At 39.6% G+C, this 23,065-nt stretch overlaps 1 protein-coding gene across 3 annotated transcripts; it reads left to right on the forward strand.

Annotated features, from left to right (window-relative positions):
- The first annotated feature begins 14,841 nt into the window (after window positions 1-14,841).
- Window positions 14,842-23,065, forward strand: SRI (sorcin). 3 transcript variants are annotated; one of them, XM_075746238.1, is made up of 8 exons: window positions 14,842-15,111; window positions 16,112-16,195; window positions 19,274-19,343; window positions 20,069-20,112; window positions 21,233-21,380; window positions 21,533-21,646; window positions 22,106-22,164; window positions 22,814-23,065. In XM_075746238.1, exons 1-8 carry the CDS (start codon window positions 15,061-15,063, stop codon window positions 22,838-22,840), a joined length of 597 nt encoding a protein of 198 aa, XP_075602353.1. In that variant the 5' UTR covers window positions 14,842-15,060; the 3' UTR covers window positions 22,841-23,065. The 3 variants fall into 3 exon arrangements, with proteins under 3 accessions (XP_075602353.1, XP_075602355.1, XP_075602354.1); XM_075746240.1 differs by lacking the exon at window positions 19,274-19,343 and having other exon boundaries at window positions 14,867-15,111; XM_075746239.1 differs by lacking the exon at window positions 16,112-16,195 and having other exon boundaries at window positions 14,927-15,111.

Here is a 23,065-nt window from a genome sequence, read left to right on the forward strand (position 1 = left end):
CCAAGAATAAAGTGCCAATATCTGCTGTGTACAAACTGAGGAGACAATGCTGTTTGTCTGCACGGGGTGCGTGCGGCAGCTCTCAGGAGCTGATCCAAAGCCCTCGCATCTGAAATCAGCAGCAGGCTCTTTGTTGACTTCAGAAGATAATAATAAGTCAGATCTCCAGCAGCACTTGTTTTTCCAGTCTGAGTGAGGGATTTCATGTCCTGTTATTCTTGGGCAGCTGGGGAGTATTTGCTTCACAAATTTACATATTTATTTCTTGAACATTGTAGCAAAAACAAATTTCTTCAGTAATCTTACATGATAGTTAAACTAAAAGCATTCAATGGCAATATTTGAAAACAATAGCCAGTGCTATGAAAACTGTTGGTAGCTTGTATACATTTCTCATGGCTGAGCTCTCCATATTTTAATTATTTTTTTTTAATGTACTGAAAAAGCCTGGTCAGAAAGGACATCAGAAGGATCATGAAATTAATTTTGGAAAGGGTGTTTTCCATATGGTTCCCAGAAGCCAAGAAGAGCCTTTATGCGCATAGGTACATAATGCCATTCTAAGAACTCCTGCAGGAATAAAGCACTGACTCTCAACTCTACTTCTAAACCAGAGTCAACACTTAGAAAATATAAATTGCAGCTTTTTAAATAAATGGTCACATGGACATTGTCATGATAAAAACTAAGGTTGGATTTCATTGCATAAGATTTACTCTGATGGGGAGCACTACAGCACAGTAGTGATTTTTAGTCCTCTACATCCTGCACCATGTGGCTAATTTAACTTCATTTTGCCTTTTTGTTATACCTAGGGAATATCTATTTCAATCAAAAAATGCACTTATTAGTGAAAAAAAAGTTTTTTAATTAATTAGATTTACTTAGGTCTTGAGACAGTAATGGGATGCCAGATACCCTCTGGCCCCAGGAGATGCAGCTGACACTACACATACTGCTGGATCCTGAACCACCGAGATCTGAGCAATTTCCTTTGGTTCCACCACACCGCACTGCACGTCCTGAGATCTGCAACTTACTTGTGCTCTGCAGCGTGACCTTCTGTCGGCCTTCTCTGCCTTATCTAACAGTCACCTCTCACTCTGAGACATGACTCTTCATGACCCAGTGTAGAAAGCCCCTTTTTTCCAGCATGTCAGGTTTTTGCAGCTTCACTCTTCCTACCTCCTATCAGACACAAGATTTTAGAAGAACATGTCTTGTCTCAAACATTGGTGAGCCTTTCAGATTCACTAGTCCAAATAATGAACTGGTGAACAGTATGAACACTCATAAGAACTCTGTAACCTATGTGCAACTGCTCTTCCATACTATGATTAACATATTTAATAAATCTTTGGTGTTTCCACAATAGCCTATATACAGCTTCTCTTCCACACACTATGGACGCTTTTCTCTCCTACAGAGACTCTTTTTTTCCTCTGCATTATACATACTTCTGTTGTGGATCTCCATTTTTATTAACATGAATTATTTGCTCCCTGGAGGAAGCTGATATTCCTCAAGATTTATTTTTACATATATATATATACACCACTGTGATAAGAAAAACTGTGCATCTCTTATTGTTGCACATTGCCTTAATTTAATGTTCTTGAATCTGGGAATCCAGAACTGACATAAACATTAGCTCTGATAAGGCTGGACCCCTGACATATTAGTTTCTTATAAGGGACCTCAGTGCTACAAAAAAATACACTGCAGAACCTTGAGAGGACATACATAGACCTCAGAGAATTGCATGAAACTTAGCTAATGTCTCCAAATGCTGCACATCAGAAGTGGAATTTTTTTTGTTTATGTGGCTTCACACACATCCTTTATTCCTGTTTCCCTTTTTGCTTCCACATCCAGATATGCTTATTTTTTGAGATTCATTCAAATACAGCCCCTTCACTGTGCTTGCTTTTCTTCACACTTGCTCAGATTTAATCTAGGAGAAGCTTAACTGCGATCAGTAGACTCAAGCTATTAAACATCAATGCAGAGGCCTTTCCTAGTTTATTACCCTTTAATTTTTTTCCCCAGTTTTATGGAAGATGAGAAAGTGTAGTCTCTATAAATGTCTCTTTAGAGATTTCAGAAAATAGATAAATGAAAAATGAAAAAATGTAAGTTATTGTAATATGCTTATCATTGCAGGACAGAAGTGCTTGAACGCTGCTAGACCAAAACAGCATGTCCCAAAACAGGCATGTTTGGGATAGATTATCTACAACTGAGTGCTGGCGTAGAGGGAGGGAGGTATTTTCAAAGAATCATCCTGGAGAAAAGTAATGGAATGAAAGTAAAATAATAATTAGAATGTGAAAGAGAGAAGGAAAGAAGGAAAGAAGGAAAGAAGGAAAGAAGGAAAGAAGGAAAGAAGGAAAAAAGACAAACCTGGTTTTCTTCTTTCCTACTGGCTCCATAACAAAAATATCATACATTTTTAGTTGCATGGTACCAAGTATTTCCGTACCTTATAAATAATTAAATTAAGAGTTTGATCTTGGCAGCCTTGAAGTGCAAGCAAGGTTTTAGGATCCCATCATAGCCTTCTTTCCCCAATCCAAATTGGTGCAAATCAGCCTATTTTCTTATCCTTTACAACAACCTTTCCAAAGGTAGCTGCCACTCCACACCACACCGCTCACTGTTGAGCAGCAGCAGCAGTAGCAAACCCAGCTGTGCATCAGGCACAGGACTTACATGGCTCAGTAGTGCATACAGCTGGGAAAAACTATTTCCCCAGGGCAAAAGAATCAAGGAGAGATGCCAGTGTCCAACTGGCCAGATGCAGGACAGAGACTGCTTAAAATGAACTGCTCTGTTTCAATACGAGATACCATCATCTTCATTTTGTAGTTAAAGAACCGAAGCAAAATCAAACGCAGGATCTCACTGAAGAAAGGGTAAAACATTAACGTGGCATGAAAATTTGAAACAAATAAAACCCCACAATACTCGACAAAGAAGGCAAGTGAGAGCTGGGCAGGGTGAGCAGGACCTGAGGAGGTGGCTGGAGGGGTAGTCCCTGAGAGGAAGGAGGGGATGGGGCTTCTCCCTCCTCACTTGGCTAGTGATGAACCAAAGCTTTGGGAGCCCAGGGACAGGACAGACACATCCCTCAGAACCAGCCCAGGCAATCAGAGCAGATGGATGCAGAAGTAATTGCAGGGAATTATATGAAATACATACAGGATTATAGTCTGTTTGTTTTGCTGTAGCTTCTGTTTTCCAGGCCCATAAGTAAAGACTGATAACCAAATCCCATCTTTAATTGGATTGGTTTAAAGGTCAAACCTCAAGTCACACTGCAGAAACTCATTTTGTTTTACTATCAACCACCTAGTGTCGTTGAGATAAATACACAAGATAAGACACTCAGTCTTGCCAGGGCCTGAGGGATAGCTCCTGTCCAGTTACAGAAGTCTGAGAGGGATGAAGGGCTTTGTGCAGCTACATGCTGACTTTCGGGACAATACTGAACACCCAATCACCACCGAATACCTTAAATCACTGAATACCTTCTAGCATGTCTTCTTCAAATGAACGAACAAACAAACAAATAAACAAACACCCAAGTTTCCTGGCAAAACCAAGCCTTCCCTGTCTTTTACAGAGAAGCTGACACACAGATTCACACTTAACTGTCATCACAGACATGTCCCGAGTTCCTTTAATGATCCCTGTGTCAGTGACTCATACAACATCATGTACAAAGTCAGAGGAAAGTAGAGGAATTGGACACAGGTTTCCCAAAGCTGAGGATAGTTCTCTAATTACGAGGAGCTTTACAGATTAGAGAGCCAGAAGGCAACCTTGTGACTGGCTGTTCTGTCTTCCTGCAGAACACACAGGCTGTAGACACTGCCTGAATTAATTCCTTTCTGAATTATCAGGAGTTGTCATATTTTTTAAGTTCACAGACTCCTACAAATTTTCTAACAGTAATGCAGATTGCTGTAAAGTTTAAGCTTCCTGACAACATGCAGTTTTATCCTAGTTACCATTTGTTATTGCTGGCAGGTAATCCATTAAAACAGGCTGAAAACCCCTGAATTAAAGATATTCTGAAAGAACTGCTGAACTTGATTTAAACATTACAAAACTCACCATAACCTTTGGCAAATGATTTTGACAGCTGATTATCCTTGCTTCAATATATATATAATAATACATATACATAGCCTAATTTTTTTTAACTGTAGTATTCAGCCAATACGATTTATGATTTCCATGACTTATCTGAAGTGTCCAGAATGGTGGCTATATATGGAATATATATACTATCCCAGAGAAGAAGCTCAAGTGTAAGAAAAAAAAAGTGTGATTTTATATATATATTTATGGAGAAATATAAATCAAACTGGTCCTACGGCATATGTGGAAACACAACCACACGCTAAAGTCTCTTGATGATGACAATGAAAGATTTAAGGTATTTCCAACTACAATTTTTTTTTAATTTTAATATTTAAAAAAACTAAATAAAGTAAAAAACCTAAAAATATTAACAGTCACTGCAATGATAATCTCAAACTTGAACATAATTTCACAAAACCCAAATCCTAGTAAAAATTTGTTAATAATGCTGTGAAAACAGCTAGTATGTTACCTGCGGGATTACAGTTTTTGTAGCCTATTCTGGTAAATTCGTCTGGAGAACAACTACCACATATGCAGGTTTCTTAGAAAGTAGTTGCAGGCCCGCCATTACACTTAGCAAGTCTGAACAAACACAAAACCATTGCTGAGTAAATGTGCAAGTTATATTACCCTGGAAATCCTTATGAGCAATGAGGACAGATACACATGGAAGCGATGCAATGGATGGTGCATTTTCAGCCGTGGCACTGCTGAACCCAGCTCTGCGGAAGGTCATTGTAGAGGAACAAGGACTGCGTGCCACACTTCCAGCCCAAGGAGATGTAGCCTGGAAAACCACTAACAGAGGGCCTACTAGAAAGAGTTATGAACGACGTTTGAATATGTTAGGGGAGTAGGAAAGGGAGGACAGGAGAAAGATCTAATGTGGTCTAGTGATTTTCAGGTGTATAGGGAAGGGAAGTTACTCAACTGCTGCAGGGAGCAGCGGCTGTGTGCTGTTTCATACTGTGAAAGGGACAATGAAGACTCTGGAGAAAAATCCATTACCCCAAAAAGGGTGTAGGAATGTGGAAATATTCCTTACATTTACAGACTACAGGAATTCAATTCATTCATTTCAGAAAAAAAAAAAGTTAGAGGTGAATGCAATAAAACATACCCAGGTCACTATCCTATTGATGAAATTTCATAATCCAGCAACTGGAGAAGTGTGAAAATGCAGCTCATCTCTTTTATGAAACAGCAGGAAAAAAATACAAGCTATACAAACATATGCAAGTCTGGGATTCTTTAACAGAGCAGCAGGTGTGAGAGAAGCACACAAGGAGTATCACATAAGCTTCAGATAAAACCACAAGTGTACTTAGGCAGCTTTGACTTGGTTTAAAGGTGCAACTCAATTTAAATCACTCTACCCAGAGGCTGAGGGTAAAGAAACTTGTTCAATTCTTCCCAGGTTTAGGTATTTGACATTTGATGCTGCTGCACATAAGGAAATATATGGCTCCATTACGACTTCTCTTTCCACAGAAAAGAACATGAAGACTAATAAGCTGTAAATGCTTACGTTCGGAGAAGTATCAGAACCATTACAGAGACAAAGCACCAGTATCAAATAGCATTATCCCAGCATGAGAAAGAGAAAACAAAAATGCCTAGAGTTAAAGCCATATAGATTTAGATTAAAAATCTTCTGGTTGTGCATTGAAGGCAAAACCAGTGAGAATAATTGTCCTCATGTTATCAGGTGAACATTCTTTAGCTTGGGTGGTTTCACTGGGTCTTGCAAACATTAGATCAAACGTGGATGCTGGTGTGGGTGCTTTGGTCACTGAGTTTAGCATAGGGACACCAGCATTAGATGAAATGTTAATTGCCTGTGTAACACAGGAGGTTACACTGCATCACAAAGTGCGTGTTTATTCTTTAAAATGTGTGAATTAGTGTGTGAATGCTACCACTTGCATACCTTTTGCTTATTCTTCTGAGAGTTCCTAAAAACAGACAAATGAAAACACGATCGTGCTGTTTCATCATCTGTTTCTTTCCCCACACAGTTACAAGAAAAAAAAAAAAAAAAAAAAGGGAAGAGTTTCTTAAGTAGGTCACTCTAGCACAAGCACAGTGTATGTGTAAATAAAGAGCCATGGAGCTTCCCCTTAGCTATCTGGAGAGAAGTTTCATCAGTCTGAACACAGAAACATGTCAGAGACATGCCAGGAGAAACAGTAAAAAAAAAGTTAGTGGAAAATACAGTAACAACAACTTTCTAGGGAGAGATGTTTATTTTTTAGGAAACACATAATAATAAAATAAACTAATTAAATTCAATCTGTTACCTACGGCAGAAGAAGTAAACTAAAAAGGGATCACAGTGCAAGAACTAGGTGCAATGCTAATGTACTCTGTGAACATGCTTTAAATCCCAATCTTGGGTCTAATAAATACTTAAATAAGATTACTTCTGCTGAATATTCATTCTGTAATTAGTTGAATTATGGAAGTTCTACTTAAAGATTTTACAAATTAGATACTTGGACAGACTCGGGGGCAGGGAGGGGGAAGTCTTATTTAAAAGGAGGCAAAGAGGTAGAGAGAAGTGTTCAAAGGTAGACAGAATCAGAGGCATCTGACCACTGTTGACACCCTGAGCTCTAACTCCTGCATCAGAAGAAAATTAAGTCCCTCTCTTTGGGTACAAAGCACTCATACCTAATACATATCTACACTGAAGACAACTTTTTTAAATCAGATCCTTCAGCCAGGACAACAATCCCCCTTAACATGTCTCCATGTTTTATTCCAGAGAGGAAGAGGGCAGTAATTGCAGAGAATTGCTTTCTGACTGGTTTTATTAACAGAGTTCATGAGGGAAACAAAATAAAGCACTTAATCCATACTCATTCTCCCCCCCCCGCCCTCACTCCCTTCTTAAGGAAGGCAAACGTCCAGAGGAAGCGGACTTATTTACTTCTCAGATAGAAAAAACCTGGCCACTTCTACAAGCACGAAGATAGATATCTGTGACCTCCTCTGCCAAGCAGGTTTTTGGCAGAGAGCTTCACAAGACTGTGCCCTCATTCAGTCTTTCATCATCGTAAGTTCCTGTACAAAATACGACGATGCAGGTTTAACTCACTGTGCCCACTACCAGAGAAGAACTGGGGCCCCTTAAATAAGATAATGATAGTCATGAGTTATCATATAACTATCTCACATTTCAGAAAGGCTATGGAGTTGGCTCTGCCCTGAATATATTCATAGTCTTATTAGACCATGGCTTTTAGGGTTTTTTTTCCCCAGTTTTCAGTATTTTCATTAGCATCCAATCTAGAACATGATGAGAATACTAGTTTTGATCAATTTTGTGAAGTGTGTACATGAAAGATATATGTGAAAAGCTGGCAATGCTTTGCGGTCTTAGATTTGGAAGTATTATGCTTAAGCTAAATCCTCAGAAAGCCATACTAGATATTAGCTAATACAAAAGGTGATGAAAAACACCAGAAATGAATGAAGACACAAAACCTGTGGATGAAAGCAGAAAGGGAAGAGGACGGGAATATCCTCAGAGAGTTATACAAACACCCTAATCTGGAAGAGTGTGGAGATGACTGTGCTTATCCACAGCTTTGTTGGCTTCACAAGGGCTTTAGCCAGTCACGGGGGCCCACCCATGGACGGACACTGCCCAGACTGGGCTCCCACATCTGAGCGCAGTTCCAAACTTCGAAGAAACTTTTTTTTTAGTGTTTACTGCCACCAAGCAATTGCTGTAACTTTTGCCTATATAAAATTCAAAGGGAATCAGAAAGCTTTGCTGTAAACTTGCAGAGTACTCTTAGACAGCTCAAGGCCAATTAATTCCTGGATGTAACATGTCAAGCATGCACAACACAAATGTAAAACAGCAAGGGATTATTAGCATCTGTAAAGATTCCTGGAGCAGGTAGACTGTATAAAAATATGTATTGTTGTTAATGACAATATGCAGTTGTCAGAACAGCAAAAGAATAAATTCTGTAGTTTTTGTTTTAATTAGAGAGCCTTAAACTTTTTGAAGCACAGAGTATGGCAACTGACAGCCCATCTGGTCTCTTTACCCTTTTGCTTTCTCATAAGCCCTATGCATAGTTTCAGACAACATACGTGGATATTTTTACTAAGAGATGATGTAGAATCGTTATTTTATTTTCCTGAAAATTCTAATTATTTTACTGAAAAAATAAGGTAGAATCACCTATAACGTACATATTAACAACAGATGAAAGGATTCAGCTACAAAAGAACTGGACAAGAAAAAAGTGTCAATATGACAACAAGAAAAAGTGTACAAGACATCTGACAAAAGTGAAATAAGAACAATTCGTATAGCATCAGCTGTCCTGATAGCCATGGTACCGTGTCCTGAGGCTCGATGCATCAAATATGACTATGTTTTGATACATTATTATACACAGCTGGCTAATGATTTCTGACTTTACTTGACTAAACACGACCTCACTTGTAGATAGTGCTCACTCTTTCTAGGTGGACAAAAAGACGTCTTAACCCCAACAGAGGGAAGAGAAATATTCCCTGTGATCTAGTTCATATAAAATATGGCAAAATGGAATACCTGAAGTGGCAAACTTATAGCTAATTTTAGAAATTACACTGCTTAACCAATCTAGTTATTTAGAACTATCATACCCAAACATTTAGATATTAGCCAAAAACTTCAGAGTGGATTTCCAAAAATATATGCAGGAACCTATGCTGAGTTTTTTCCCCCTAGAAAAACCTATATATAAACTCTTAAACCACTGTTAGATATTTTAGAAGGGAGTTTGGCACAAAGAATGGCTCAGAAACATTACAGCTCCTACTGGAGATCAGCACGGAGACCCAAGGAGCTGCTCTCGCAGCAGGTACCTGAGGCCTGTCAAGGTGGGTTCCGTTTCTACCTTTGGCTGAGCTTCTATTTGTATACGGTATAACCCCGTAGAGGTTAGAAAGCCATCAAGCATGGGCTGATGTGCCCGTATTAGAAGTAGCAGTGTGACATCTGGTGGGCACTTTTTGGGACAGCAATGGGCTGATTCTCTCAATCTTTAGCAACTTGGAAAGGTCGTAAGAAACAAAACAAAAGGAGCAAAAAAGCTACTATGAGGAACAAGGAAAACAGCATGGACTATGCATGTGAGAAAAAAATATTTACGAAAGCCACAGCTAGAGGAAGAAATTTTGTGTTCACTGGTATTGCTTTAAGAGTGTATTCAAGCATGATAAAATTTTGTGACAGGAACTGCAAATATATCTCATGCTGACCACTTGAGGATGCGTGTTGCAATATTTGAGGGATTTTCAACACACAACCCACACAGTAATGGAAACAGTAACCAAAACAGGCACCAAGAGGAGATATCATGATCAGGAAAATGATTCTTCTCCACAGGGTGCGGCACATCTCTTTCACTCCACGCATGCTGAAACTTGGGGTTTCCCCAAATGCTAGAAATTCTGTTGCACCATTTGTGGCAGTGAGGCACTTAAACAAGCAAGCAAATAAAAAATAAACTTCATTTTCCTGGAGTCATTTATTTGCATGACACTTCTACACTGTGAGTCACGTGCAAACCAGCCCAAGACATTTCCCCAGTAATTCTGCCAATCTCATTGATTATGGAAATTACAGATCAGCAAACGAAGATGAATTCTGGTAGCACTGCAGTGGTGTCACCTCAGTTCACGCACTATAAATGCCATCTGCCTAGATTCTCAAGAAAAGCAGGAGGTAAGAATGAGAGCCCAAATGGACACCAGGCACCTAACGGGTGACATTCACACAATTTAGACACCTTAAACACCATTTCTACACTCTATATGCTGCTTTTCTGCCCAGAAGTACTGCTCCATGGCTGACTAACCAGCTATGAGCTTATTTCCCACCTACTACCATTTTGGCACTCAAGCAGAGCATAATTCCTAAATCCTCCAACTGGATCACTTGGCAGAACTGAGCTCACTGCAAAACATGGTGGGGAGAACAGCACAGTGCTGCCTTTTTTTTTTTCTTTTTTTTTTTTGCATAAATAACCCCTAATGCTTAGGGATTTCACCCACAACGAGGCAGAAATGAGTTTTATGCCACCTAAGAACAAGCAGTCCTTTGAATTCCCAGCTCAAAGGAATTTTGTAAGACAACATGCTTCAGCTCACATATTAAAACAAAGCCACTGTGCACCTGAAAATTTAATCAAGAGAACAAAAAAGTAGAATCTTTTTCTTTAGCCCACAGATTAAGCATTTCAGGCTTGGCCTCCTGGACTATTGGTCCATTTTCCTCATTAGATAGGCACAGTTTTTTAATGAAATCATTCAGAAAATAAGCAGTGGAACCAGGAATACCCTCTCGTAGCTGGATACCCATGACACCACTTCAGAAGAATCAGGCTTCGCAACACTTTCCATCTGTACCTGGGAGTTTTACAAGTTAATGCTTATCTTCCAGACAGTACAGTTGAGTCTTACCCTACCAGAAGATGAAGTAGCAAAATATATATTCTGATTTATATCAGAACATATATGCTGACATATATGATTGCAAAAATTGTTGTGCAGAGGGAATCAGAGGCCTTATTGCTGAACCTGTTCAATCATTTATATACAGTTCATTTCATACTCTGGCTTCTGTCTGGTGTAAACAGAGCAGATCTGGATCCTGACCCCATGTTATTCAACCAAAGGATTAAAGGAGTTTGCATGACTTGCTCTAGTTCTCATCAATCTGTTTTAAATTATCCAAGTTTTCAGTACTGAAGGTTTTGAAATAAGGTAAGTGGTAAAGGAATACAGATCAGTTGCAAAGTGACATGCAAAGTAAGCGGAATTGTAAGTGTCTTTTCCAAGTCACAGGCATGTATCACTGTTATCTTCAGATATATTACATTATACTGTAATTATAACTTTTGTTAAAGACCATCTTGGGAACCATCCAACTGCAAGCTGCAAGATCCTAGAAATTAATGTTGTTACTGAAAAACTGGATTTTAGCTTTAGTTCTGTAAAGAACTCATGCCTGGGGAATGCACAAACTGCTATATTTATAATGAAATGGATGTGGTAAATTGTGTTAGTGTACTGCACTGAATAAAAGCTGATTATTAGCCTCAAAAATCTCAATATCAAAACCTCAATAGCTGCACCATCCACTATTAAGGTTATCTCGTCTTAGGCCGTCAGTGATACTCTTGCTGATGCCCAGTGAGTGATGAATTCCCACAATGCTAAACACTGAGGAAACAAAGGAAAGGAGTATGGAGTGAGGAAGTTGGTCACCACTGAACCATCTGTTAAACAGGTTGGAGCTGGGAGGGAAAAGTAAGTCTGGAAGTCATACAGGGTTGTAGAAAATTGAGGCAGTTCAAACTGGACAATTAAAATCTACAGAAAATTTTAATGTCCATATTCTCTTTACCTATAAAGTGACAGAAATGCCTTCCTATTGTCCCTTATACTTGCAACTACATTATGTGATGATTCTATCATAAAACTTGGCTATTACAGAAAATCCTTGTACAAAATAACTGGCTGCAGAACTGAGTATAAATAATGGGCAGTAAATAGAAAAAGAAAGGGTGTTCCAAGAGAAGAAAAAGCAGCAGAGCAGTGCAGCACCATTCATTCTGGGCACCAAGTGAGGCATTATATTAAAGACTTCTGGTCTGTACTGTATTTCTTTCCACTGTTTGAATTTATGTCTCAAGTTATGGCAATTAAAAGGATAAGGAGATTGGGTTTTGTTGCTCCTTAAGTAATATACTTATTATCCGGTTTTTATCCCCTCAGACGTGCTAGGTAAACACTTCAGGAATTTGAACTTTACACCTTAATTCCCTGTCTTCTCCTTAGCTTCTTTTATTGCAGTTCTGGAAAGGACAAATTCCGCACTTGGCTTGCCAGGACAGCGTGATGCCTCAGCACACTGCCACCGAGGTCCCAGCCACTACGCCAGGTAGGAACGTAACTGGCAGCACGGTATGGCTCAAGGCTTTCAGTTCGGGGTGGCAGAATTCCCACATCATCTGCGAGCTCATGTCAGGGTTAAACGTACCCAGACTTAGTGGGGCAGAGGGAGGGAAGATGGGCAAGTAGAAAGCATGTGACTTGTAGCGGGTTTATGCTAGCCTTTGTTCACTGTGAGGAAGCATGATGCATACAATGAATGTGACTTGTGATCAGATTTTAAGGCAGTAATGCTATTACTGTAGCTCTGTTTGGAACTCTTTCCTAACATCCTATTAGAAAGAATCCAGCAAAAGCTATGGAATGCAAGCTGCACGCATAATTTTCATTTTCTAAGCAAAAATATTTTATTTAGGTCTTTTCTTAGGAAAATATACTGAATTACCTCAAAAAAAGACAATAGTACTAGCGTTCTGTGTTGCTTGACTTCAATCTTCCCACTAGAGGGATCACATGTTCTTTGAGATCTGCAAAATCAGCAGCTATTTACTCTACACAGGTTTCTTTCTGGTGTATTTCTAATGCTATCACCTTCTTGTAACTTAAAAGGTTACCATAGCTCAGTAGCCCTTCAGAAGGTAGATGTGTACTTGTTAGTCTCCTCAAACAGCCTTCCTTTGCAGCCTTCCTTTTCCTCGGATAAAAACTGAATAAACAAAGGCACATGTGCAAACAAAATGCCTACCCAACAAATGATATCAAATACAGCACTCTGTTACATCTGTCTCCTAGCTCTTTTGCTTATGTGTGGTTGTATTTAAATAATCTTGCAAATATTAACTAGAGTGCAGTGTTCATTACCAGTAGTCTCAGTAGAAGCACTACAAATGGAGAATGACTAGGTATTTATGCTGAGTTCAACTACAAAAAAACCCCACCCAAACTTATGAAACATGTCTATTTTTTCTATACAGCTACAGTTGCACAGTTTTAGTATCTTTATCTACCAACTAGTCTGCATCTTATCTGTTTTTTTCTCACTAATGCAGTTAAAAATTCCTTCCTATTATCTTTAAGCCAGTGGCCATACATATATACTATTTGACATTTTGCTTATCAGTGTATAACTCTTCAAATCTTATCATTTATATTCTTTGCCACTTATTTTCAATCTTTCCAGCCTTTAGTATTTTTATCACTATGCCTATATTTTATTTTAATTAGAACATTGCCTGAACATTAATATATGTACTCTAACAAGGTTCAGCACAGTGTCTCCAATAACCTACACTGCACATAGATTAAGTTTGGTAAATAAAACTATTTGACTGCTGCACAGTTTGATATCAACAGATGCTTATTCAAATACTCTTGTGAGAAGGTATTTCTTAAGCCAAAAAGCTAGCCAGATTTACTTCTCAGCTGCCCTGAAAAGACGGGCTTCATATATGCTATCCTGTGTGATGAAGATATTAATTAAGTATTTGTCTCTTTCATTTGGTAACTCTATTGAACATTAAATTTCACAGAACACCACAGTACTTGTGTTCATGTAGCTGGCAACTATTAACAGTATCAGTGTAATTGGTGCTGAAATAATAAAAATATGTGCTATATAGATATTGTCTGAAAGCCCTGTTTACTGGATGGCTTCGAAGCTGAGAAGGGTGACTCACTCTTAATGAAAAGTTTACTATAAATTAGCATCATTAAATTAATAAGGTCCTACACAAAGTTCATCAGAAAGTATGCTAACAATCAGTAAATAAAATGTTATGGTTTCAGATTTTTGGCAGTAGTAGACCTTTTACTCTGCAAGGTCTCCATCAGTAGGTTTGTTTCCATCACACAGACTCTAGCAAATAATTTCTCATCCTCTTGCAACTTAGTAGTCTCAACATGAGGAATTTTAATACTTTGCAAATAAGCAGTCCAGCTCAGACCAAGCTGTGTCCGTGCCAGCTGTCATTGCTTCCTGGGGTACTGCAGCAAACGAAGAGTCGGTAGGATGAAAACACGGGTTGTACCAGTGAGTTCCTCCAGCCTGGAGGAAGCTGTTGAATCGAAGCTGAGGTTCCTCCAGCTCATCTCCAAACCTGGAGCTGCCTCAGACCGAGCGCTGCTGGTGGGAGCCAGCGAGACACTGCCCTTCCATCCCTCGCCTTCCTGCTCCAGATGAATTCGGACCTACAGACCCAAGAAACTGTGCAGTTTATCTATTTTCTCTGCCTTTGGGACCAGGGATAGATATTCAGACTTTGAAGAGAAAGCTACATGTTGAATACAATTACGTATTCTGTGGTGCATGTGAAATATATGCACGAACTACTGAGTTTATGAGCTTTATGGCCTTTTTGTAAATCACAGACGGGCGATTTAAAAATAATTTGACATCAGCACAGGCGATTCACCAGCGAACATTTTCAGTGCTTTCCAAACGCCGTAGCGGGTTAACAGCGCGACAGAGACGGCCCTTTCCCCCGGAGCCGTGCGGCGGTTACCGCGGGCGCTGCCTCCCCGAGTGCCTGCTGGCAGGGACAGCCCGCAGGCCAGCTGAACCCGCTCTCCTTCGCCTCCACCAGCCCCGCGGCCCTTCCCGCCCGCACCCCGCTCTGACGGGGCCGCGCCGCGCCGCCAACACCAGCAGCGGCTGCAAACGCAGGGCAAGGGCAATGGGCCGACTGGCCGCTCCGGCACGGGCGGGCCCTGAGGCAGCGCCGCGACGCCGTTGCCGTAGGGAAGAAAAGCCGCCTCTGGGCCGGCGGCCTGTACCACCCCGACGGGGGGGCGAGGTGGGGGGTAGAAGGGGGTGATCCCCAGCTCCCGGCGGCACCGTGTTGCACTGTCCGGCTGCTCTGGTGGCTGGAAGCAGCCGCTTGGCTCAGATAAGCTTCTAGCCCCGGCCCTTTCCGAAGCCCGCGGCGTGTCCCGGTCCCCCCTTCCCGGCCGGATGGTTGCACCCGGGCGAGGCCGGACTGGAGGAGCAGGTGCCAGCCGAAGATGGCGTTTCCTGGGCAGCCGGCGCCCGGCGGCGGTTTCTACCAGGGCGGGGTGAGCCCGGGTGACGGGGGCTGGCGGGGCGCGGTCGCGCTGAGCTGGGGCTCGGGGCCTCCACGGCGGCGGGGCAGCCTGGCTGAGACTGGGGACCATGGCGCCTGGGGCGGGGCAGCCCCTTCCCTGCCTTCCCCCTTTCCCCGCGCACTGCTGAGGTCCTGAGGCGTCCTCCGGGCCGTCCCGCCCGTCGTGAGGGGCGCCGGCCTCGGCCCGCTGTGCCCCTGCCTGACCGCGGGGCCTCCGGAGTTGGGGGGTGACTCTCGGCCCCGCGGCGCTGGCAGGGGTGGCTTCACGGCCTCGCTTCGCCGGGGGGACGCTGCGCCGGGCCGGGGGGTGGCGGCGCGGCGGCTTTCCGGGTTCAGGAAGGGGAAGCGATAGAGCTGTGTTAAGCGGGGCTCTGCCCGGCCCTACCGGCGGCCTGCCCGCCGCTCTCCCGCAGGAGGTGCTGCTGGAGTCGGCCCGGGGCTCCGAAAAAAGGCAAAAGATGGGTATAGACTCTGTTACACAGATTATTGGTTCAACTCGGTCAAACAGGATTAATTTCTGTCATTCCATGGTTTACAGTTAAGAATTTTAGTTAAAAATTTTCATGCTTAATGCATATTTTTGCAAGTATTTTCCCTTGAAATCTGTCTTGCTGAACTTTTTTGCAGTGGAAAGAAAAATCTGTGGTGCTTTAGTAGTCTTATCTTCAATACACTATTATCTGCTAGTAGTAGGTTAAAATTCAACTTTGATAAGATACACCATGCTGTATCTAGATCAGTGGATTGCTCCTGTGCAAAGCTTTACACTGATCTGCTTAAATTATAATAAATGAGTATATCAATACCAAAATCGTGGTGGTTTTTTTTAAGGAATTTCTTTTTTGATTCGTTTGACTTTTTTCACATGGTGTCTGTATAGAAACACAAGTTGATTAAGTACAGACACTGCAATTTCTTAACAGTTAACTGAATCATTGATTTAAAATGAATTTTCTTCTTGATTTCTAAAGTATGGAGGAGCTCCAGGAGGACCAGCATTCCCTGGACAAGCTCAGGATCCTTTGTATGGTTATTTTGCTGCAGTAGCAGGGCAGGTAAACTTATGAAATGTTGTTTATTTCTTGGATTATTTTTTTTCTGGGGAATAATTTCTACATTAGCTTTTGAAAAGAGGAATGCCTAATATTTGCAGTGAAAAAAACTGTTGTTCCAAGGTTGTTTTTTTTTTTTTTTAATGGTTTTACTTAGCCTACCTGCTATATATAGTTTCATAGCTGTACCATATAGCTATATACACACAGTAACTATACAGTTCGAATAATGCTGTTAGTTTCTATATAGTGTGTATGTATGTGTGAATGCATACATATATGTACACACAGCCATGCATGTATGCGCTATATCTCCTATATAGGTATGTACAAGGACTATATAGTTACATGAAGTGTTGTAACTGAATTGTGGCTCAGCTCTGCCTTGGGGAATGCTGTCAGTTTCAGGAGAAAGAAGCCAGAAAAAATGGGAAGCATCGGCTGGCTAAGAGCAGGAAATGCTAATAAGAAAGAGGCAATTACATGGTCTTAATAGACTCACAAATGGAAAAGCAGTCTTCAGTTGTGCCAATATCTGGGTTTACTGGTAGGATAGAGTGATTATTGTTTTAGAGGAAAAGGTATTTACAACTTTGATTTAGACCTTTCTTTTCTTCTCCCTGTCATTCTACACTGCATTTTTAATTTCTTTCCTGTAATTTTGTGACATACATTGATTTTGTATGATTATGGATGTTACTAGAAATAAGTAGTCCTTGGACTATATTACAAAGTTTAGAAGCAAATAAGTTAGGTTTATTGAGCTGAAGTTCTGCCTTTGTTGTAAAGGAGAACACTGGAATGACCTATGTGTAGTGAGGCAGGCCTCTCTGGTAAGGTGGAGCCCAAGCTAAACTCTGCTGAATGTGCTGACAGTGCCTGCCAGTGGAGATGCCATTGCATCCAGGTGCCACCTGGTTGTGTGCCAGTAATCAGCAGTTGGAACCAGTAACTGACGCTGGAAAAATGAGTAAGCTGCTGGTGTAAAGAGAAAGGGAGGTAACAGCAAACAGGATGCAGCCCCGTGGAGAAGAGGTGGCAGGAGCTGAACCTCAGCAAAGCATAGACCAGGCTTCTCGAGTGAGGCGTGATTACTGAAATATGGGGAACCAGTGAGCTAATGGGTATGATCAAGTTAGCACTTAAGTTAGTACTGTTAAATACTTTCTACTTGTAGAAATCATTCCTTATTGATGTAAACTGGGTAGCTTTTGGCATGTTGTCCTTGGAGTTGGAAGAGTCAGTTTCAGAGACCAGTGGCTGTGCAGAAGTAAAACCCCTGTAAGGAGACAGTGAAATGGAACAGTGAATTATCAGTTGCCTTTACAGCCATTCGTGCAAGTCTGTAAAAAGCCACATCTCAGAGTCTTCCATAAGAATTTACTGTAGCATTAGTAAAGTTCTTGGCTATGGTTTGCTGCTCTCTGTGTTCTTTTTATGCCTGTATAATACATAATGTTAACTCTCAGCTTTCTTTAAAGTAGTTTACAACAGAGATCTTGTCTTAGATTTGAGGAATTAGTTTTCTTTGTTTACAGAAGAAAGTCAAAAGTATTGTTTCAAATCTTTATTAAATTAATTGAATCTGTCTTTGTAGGAAGTAATAATTTTCTTTTGTTTAGTCTGTTCACAAAGCCCCTATGCCTTGTATAGTTTAGCTGCTTAAGTTCTACTTAAAAAAAAAAAAAAAAAAAAGCCAAGCATCTTTTTGGTAATGTTAATCATGATTATGAATCATGCTTTTCTGTCTTCCTGCCTATTTTAAAGTTAGGCAGATCCAGCCTTTGTTTCCTGCCTTTCCTCCTGCACCCCCACAAGGGCGTTGAGGAGATTTTCTGCTTAATGTACATGGCTATTTCAAATATTTTTTTTTTATTATTATTGTTGTTATTTTCCTGTGAATGTAAAGTTTTAAATACATCTGTATAGTTAGACTGATGGAGTAGATTGGAAGCAATTTTGGGTTTAGCAGCCATTAATTTTACATAGAATCAAAACACTGTTTTTTTTCAGACCTTGCCAGATATCGTTTCACATATTAACTACTATTTGTCCTATAAATAATGATACTTCATTTCTGAAAGTTACCTGGCTGTGCCATACCCACTGTGCCATTCAGTAGCATATCTCTGTTCTTAAAAAAAGAAGAAAAAATGCTTACTGGATTTAAAAACATTAGGAAAATGCTGAGGCAAATAAATTTGTTTCACATATAAAGCAACTCTCTTTTCCCTATTTAATGCTTTACAAAAGTCACATCATTTTTTGTATCTACAGACATAGTATTCCATCCTCCAATGAGATTAAATTATACTCAAACTCTCTGTAAACCAAACTTCATGTGGGGTGTGTGAGGAATGTGACCTAGAATTCCAGCTCTGATTTTGACAGCTCATTGCTTTCCGTGAATTGGTATTTGCTTTCTCTGGCCCTGAGCAGAGTGCGTTGGAAGTGAGTCATTTTCCAAACCATGCAGATAGGTATCTTTTCTGGGTTCATTTTGGTTTTCTTTCGAAGTTCTTTGCTTTCTGCTTTTGTTTGTTCTACTAACAACTTACTATTCCCAAACCCCAGGGGTTTTTTTAGATTTGTAAATCTTAAGGCTGTCTTGAGAAAAGGGTATGTATGGTTCTAGGATTCCTATTGAAGCAGTGAGATCATAAAGGTAAAATCTAAAGTGACTACAATACCCACTAAGTTAAAATCAGTACTTTGAGGAAAGCTATCTTTCTGTTCAAAATTTTGTGCCTTGGTTTCTATACAGCTGGCTTTCAAGTACAGGCTACCAATATTTGATGTGGGTTTGTTTGATTTTTTTTTTAAAGTTTAGAACAAATCTTCATTTTTTTAGTACATCACTAGATGGGAAAGTTAATGCATATTGCAAAAATATCAACTAAAGAAACATAATTGCGGATCTGGGTTATAAAAGGCAGTTTCTGTCATACAGCAGACAGGTAATCAGTTGGTTTTGGAAGCGGTAACTAATTTAATGCCACTGAAAAGGGAGTGGGTACTGGGAATAACCAACCTGGGAGAGAGAATTAAAACAATAGCTGATACGTCTTCTGTTATCGAAAGGATGGACAAATAGATGCTGATGAGCTACAGAGATGTCTCACCCAGTCAGGGATTGCAGGAGCGTATAAACGTAAGTTAATGATTTAAATAAACCAAAAAACCCCCCAACCCTAAACCATACTAATTCTTACTCCGTCTGCTAGAAAACGCTTGTAGTTGTGCCTTCTGCAGAGTTGGGGTTTTTTCATTTGCATGGTGAAAGGGCTTGCTTTCCATGTGGACTGCTTTGAAATGTGAATTCTCTGTATATAGGACTTCCCTTCTCAGCCTCCTTAGTTCCCCACTGCTGAGCTGTGGAATTGGAGAAGTGTTTTGTTTGTAATGGACAGCCCATTCTTAAAAAGATGTTTTGCTTTTTTTTTTTTTTTTTTTTAAATTGAGCTTTGATACTGACCAAAAAAATGCTATAGTAGGACTCCTCCGTTGGGATACCTAGTGCTCAATTTACGAATCGAGCTTCTGTGAGTAAAATGGGCTTCCTCAAGTGGTGGCTATGGTGAAATGACCATTTTGACTGTAACCCAAAACCTTTATGGATTGAGATAAGAGCAAATTAATTTTAAATATGACTTGAATTGCCTCCAGATTGTCTGCTGTCAGTTTTTCTAACAAGTAATGATTAAAAGCTTTTATCTGGATCAAAATATGGTATGGCTGTATACAGTAGAATCAATTATATAATATTTTATGCATTATATTATCAGTATATAATAAAAAGCAATTTAAAATTTTATATTTAGACAAAACTAAAATTCTTCTAGTATAACTTATTTTTCCTCTTTCTAATTTAAACAGCTTTCAACTTGGAGACTTGCAGACTCATGATCTCAATGCTGGATGTATCCTTTACGATGAAATGTAAATGTTACGTAAGCAAAGATGAGAGGGTGCCAAAAATTTGGGAAATGCTTTGTAATTCCCATTCAGCCCTTCCTTGATAAGTATTGTGATCATTATGATTGGGGAACTACAAAATTCTATTCTTCTTTTACAGGATGAAATAAGAATTCTAATAAGCGAGGCTCTCAGTGACTAATCCTCTTACAACAAGAGGTATCCCTCTAAGCCTGCGGGACTGTAAGAGTCAGGTCTGGGAGCCCAGAACAGGGGTTTGTGCAAAATGCTTATTGTGCTTTTGAAATTGGAGAACGTTTTAGATGTCCTTCCTAATGAATTAAGCATTTGAATACAATGTAAGTCCCCCTAAATCCTGTTCCTTGAATTAATCAGGTTCGAGTATCGAATGGGATGGTATATGGCACTCAGCAGTAGGACCTATGGAAGACTTAGGTATACTGTGCAAGACTGGAATCTTTGGAGTTTTTTAGTCAGAACTTGAATAGTCATGTTCAAATGTCTTGCTGTTTAAAAAGAAAAAAGCAGAAATGCAACTGGAAGGGCTGTTAGCTCACATTGAACAAACCACTTAGAATGCGAGAGAACTGATAACTATTTTAACTTAAAGTAGTTTTTCACTTGGCATCTGTTTTTATTTTGGATATGTATTTTATTGGTAACAAACTGTGGCAGGTAAAAGAAGTGTGTAAACTAAGTTAAATTCACAATAACTATTTTAACTTAAAGTAGTTTTTCACTTGGCATCTGTTTTTATTTTGGATATGTATTTTATTGGTAACAAACTGTGGCAGGTAAAAGAAGTGTGTAAACTAAGTTAAATTCACAAAGAGCAAGTAGTATCATCAGGTTTCACTGAGAAGTGGGGAGAGCAAGAAAGCGAGTTCTCTGAGGTTTGTTTTTGGTCAGTATCATTATCTCTATGCTGTGGGATGCTGTAGTTAGTTTTCTAGAAAAATTAATAATAGTAAAATATTGTTAATATTGATTCTCAAGAAAGAGTTTTTGACTACAGATGATAAAAATACAAATTTCCGTTGTAGAGAGGGCTTTTTTTCTTTTTTTTTTTAAGTTAAGAATTGTTTTTCTTAGCTTTGGAATCAGAGGGATATGTCTGGCACACTGGGATTTAATGAGTTCAAAGAACTCTGGGCTGTGGTCAATGGCTGGAAACAGCACTTCATAAGTTTTGACAACGATAGAAGTGGTACAGTGGATCGTCAAGAACTGGAGAAAGCCTTGATGAATATGGGTAAGTTGTGAAATGTTCTTCTGACACTGACTTATAGTATTTCCCAGTGCCAGTTATCATCCTGCACTAAGACATGGTATTTCCAATTAAAAATGTGTTGGATTCTGTTAACTTGCCTGTCTTTTCACTATAGACTTTTTATTTTCAAATAGGATTTAGACTGAGCCCACAGGCAGTGACTGCAATCACAAGGCGATACAGCACTCGTGGAAAGATTACATTTGATGATTACATTGCCTGCTGTGTGAAACTCAGAGCTCTCACTGGTATGCTGGATTATAGCCTTGTTACTAACATCCCTGTAATATATTTTTATTCAATAAAATCTGATTACTCAACTTCAACTTTTATGTAACACAAAATAGATTTCTTTCAATAGAGTTTACAGGAAAAACTGGACCAATTATAGATCATGATTTTTTTAAATCCCCATTGAGAAATGGACATAAAAGTAATGCAGGATTTACTCCAGAGACTGGAAGAGTTATGTTATCAAAATTGGGAAACTGTATTTATTAACAGAACATAAAGGGTTGTATATGATAAATATGAAAATTAAGAATGGGAAATTAAGTCTTGAAGTGAATTGCAGTGTTCTTCCTGAGTTCTCATTCATGTGAATTGGGGAATTTTCTGAAAATACAATGGATTTTTTAAAAAAAAAATGTTTAACTGTAATTCTTCTTACCCCATTACTGTTTTGCTTTCTTAATGCGTTTTTGCAGAATGTTTTAGAAGAAGGGATACATCTCAGCAGGGTTTTGTGAACTTCCAGTATGATGATGTAAGTGAACTTTAAGGAATCAGTTAAAATTGCAGGGTAAAACTAAAGAAAAACTTAAAACTGAAGATAAACAGAAATAATTTGAGTTTCTGCCTGTCTTCCCTACACTTGTGGTGTTACCTGAGAGCACAAAAGTTCCGGGTTTTGTTGAGTATTGGCTCAGAAAGTTTTCACTTATTTTTATAGAGTTTTGTAAAATGTCATTGTGCATTTTTGTCTGAACTTCTTACCAGCATGGTTCAAGAAGATCTAAGAGGCCACGTTGCTTGCTAACATCACTTTCTGTGACTTTTTTTTTTTCCTTCCTTTGCTTTAAGGCTTGGTAGGCATTTTTCCTCGGAAAGTTTGGGAGAGGTGGGCTTGGGACAGACAAAAATCACACTCAATGAGACTTGCAGGTCTTGGCTTCATGGCCATATCTGTGTAGGAAGAGGAGAACACTGGATTCAAGTCTTCCTGGGTTTTTTTGCTGTTAAGAAGAGACTTTGTTTTAATTACTGTTAGCTAATTTTTGTATTTAGTTTCAAAGTTTTGTTGTTCACTGACTGAATTTGTTTACTGAAAAGGGCAGTGACAATGGGTATTTTAGGAGAAAAAGTGAAAACTTGTTCTCTACCATACATCTAATCAGTGATGGTTCTTTTTTCAGTTCATACAGTGTGTCATGAGCGTCTAACTCAGAAGGAAGCGAGCCATGGATGATCACGATTAACATTCCAGTTTGTGCTTTGCCAAATCTTCCAGTGATTGTGTATCTCAATATTGGAAATTGCCTGTTTTATGAAGGTATCACTTTACACGCTTGCATTTTTTTAGTTTTGACAGTGAATATACACTACTCATGTACTGTCATCTTTAACTTTTAACTTGTGACTATTAAAGATGTTTTCATTTTCATAAA

This window comes from Balearica regulorum, chromosome 2, assembly GCF_011004875.1.
Source record: "Balearica regulorum gibbericeps isolate bBalReg1 chromosome 2, bBalReg1.pri, whole genome shotgun sequence".
Taxonomy (NCBI): Eukaryota; Metazoa; Chordata; class Aves; order Gruiformes; family Gruidae; genus Balearica; species Balearica regulorum.

What these genes read in the sequence shown, in the direction of transcription:
- SRI (XM_075746238.1), top strand. Translation starts at nt 15,061, where the DNA reads ATGGCGTTTCCTGGGCAGCCGGCGCCCGGCGGCGGTTTCTACCAGGGC. An exon ending in GAAAGCCTTGATGAATATGG is followed by an intron (nt 21,381 to 21,532) that starts GTAAGTTGTGAA and finishes ATTTTCAAATAG; the next exon opens with GATTTAGACTGAGCCCACAG. An exon ending in TGAACTTCCAGTATGATGAT is followed by an intron (nt 22,165 to 22,813) that starts GTAAGTGAACTT and finishes TTCTTTTTTCAG; the next exon opens with TTCATACAGTGTGTCATGAG.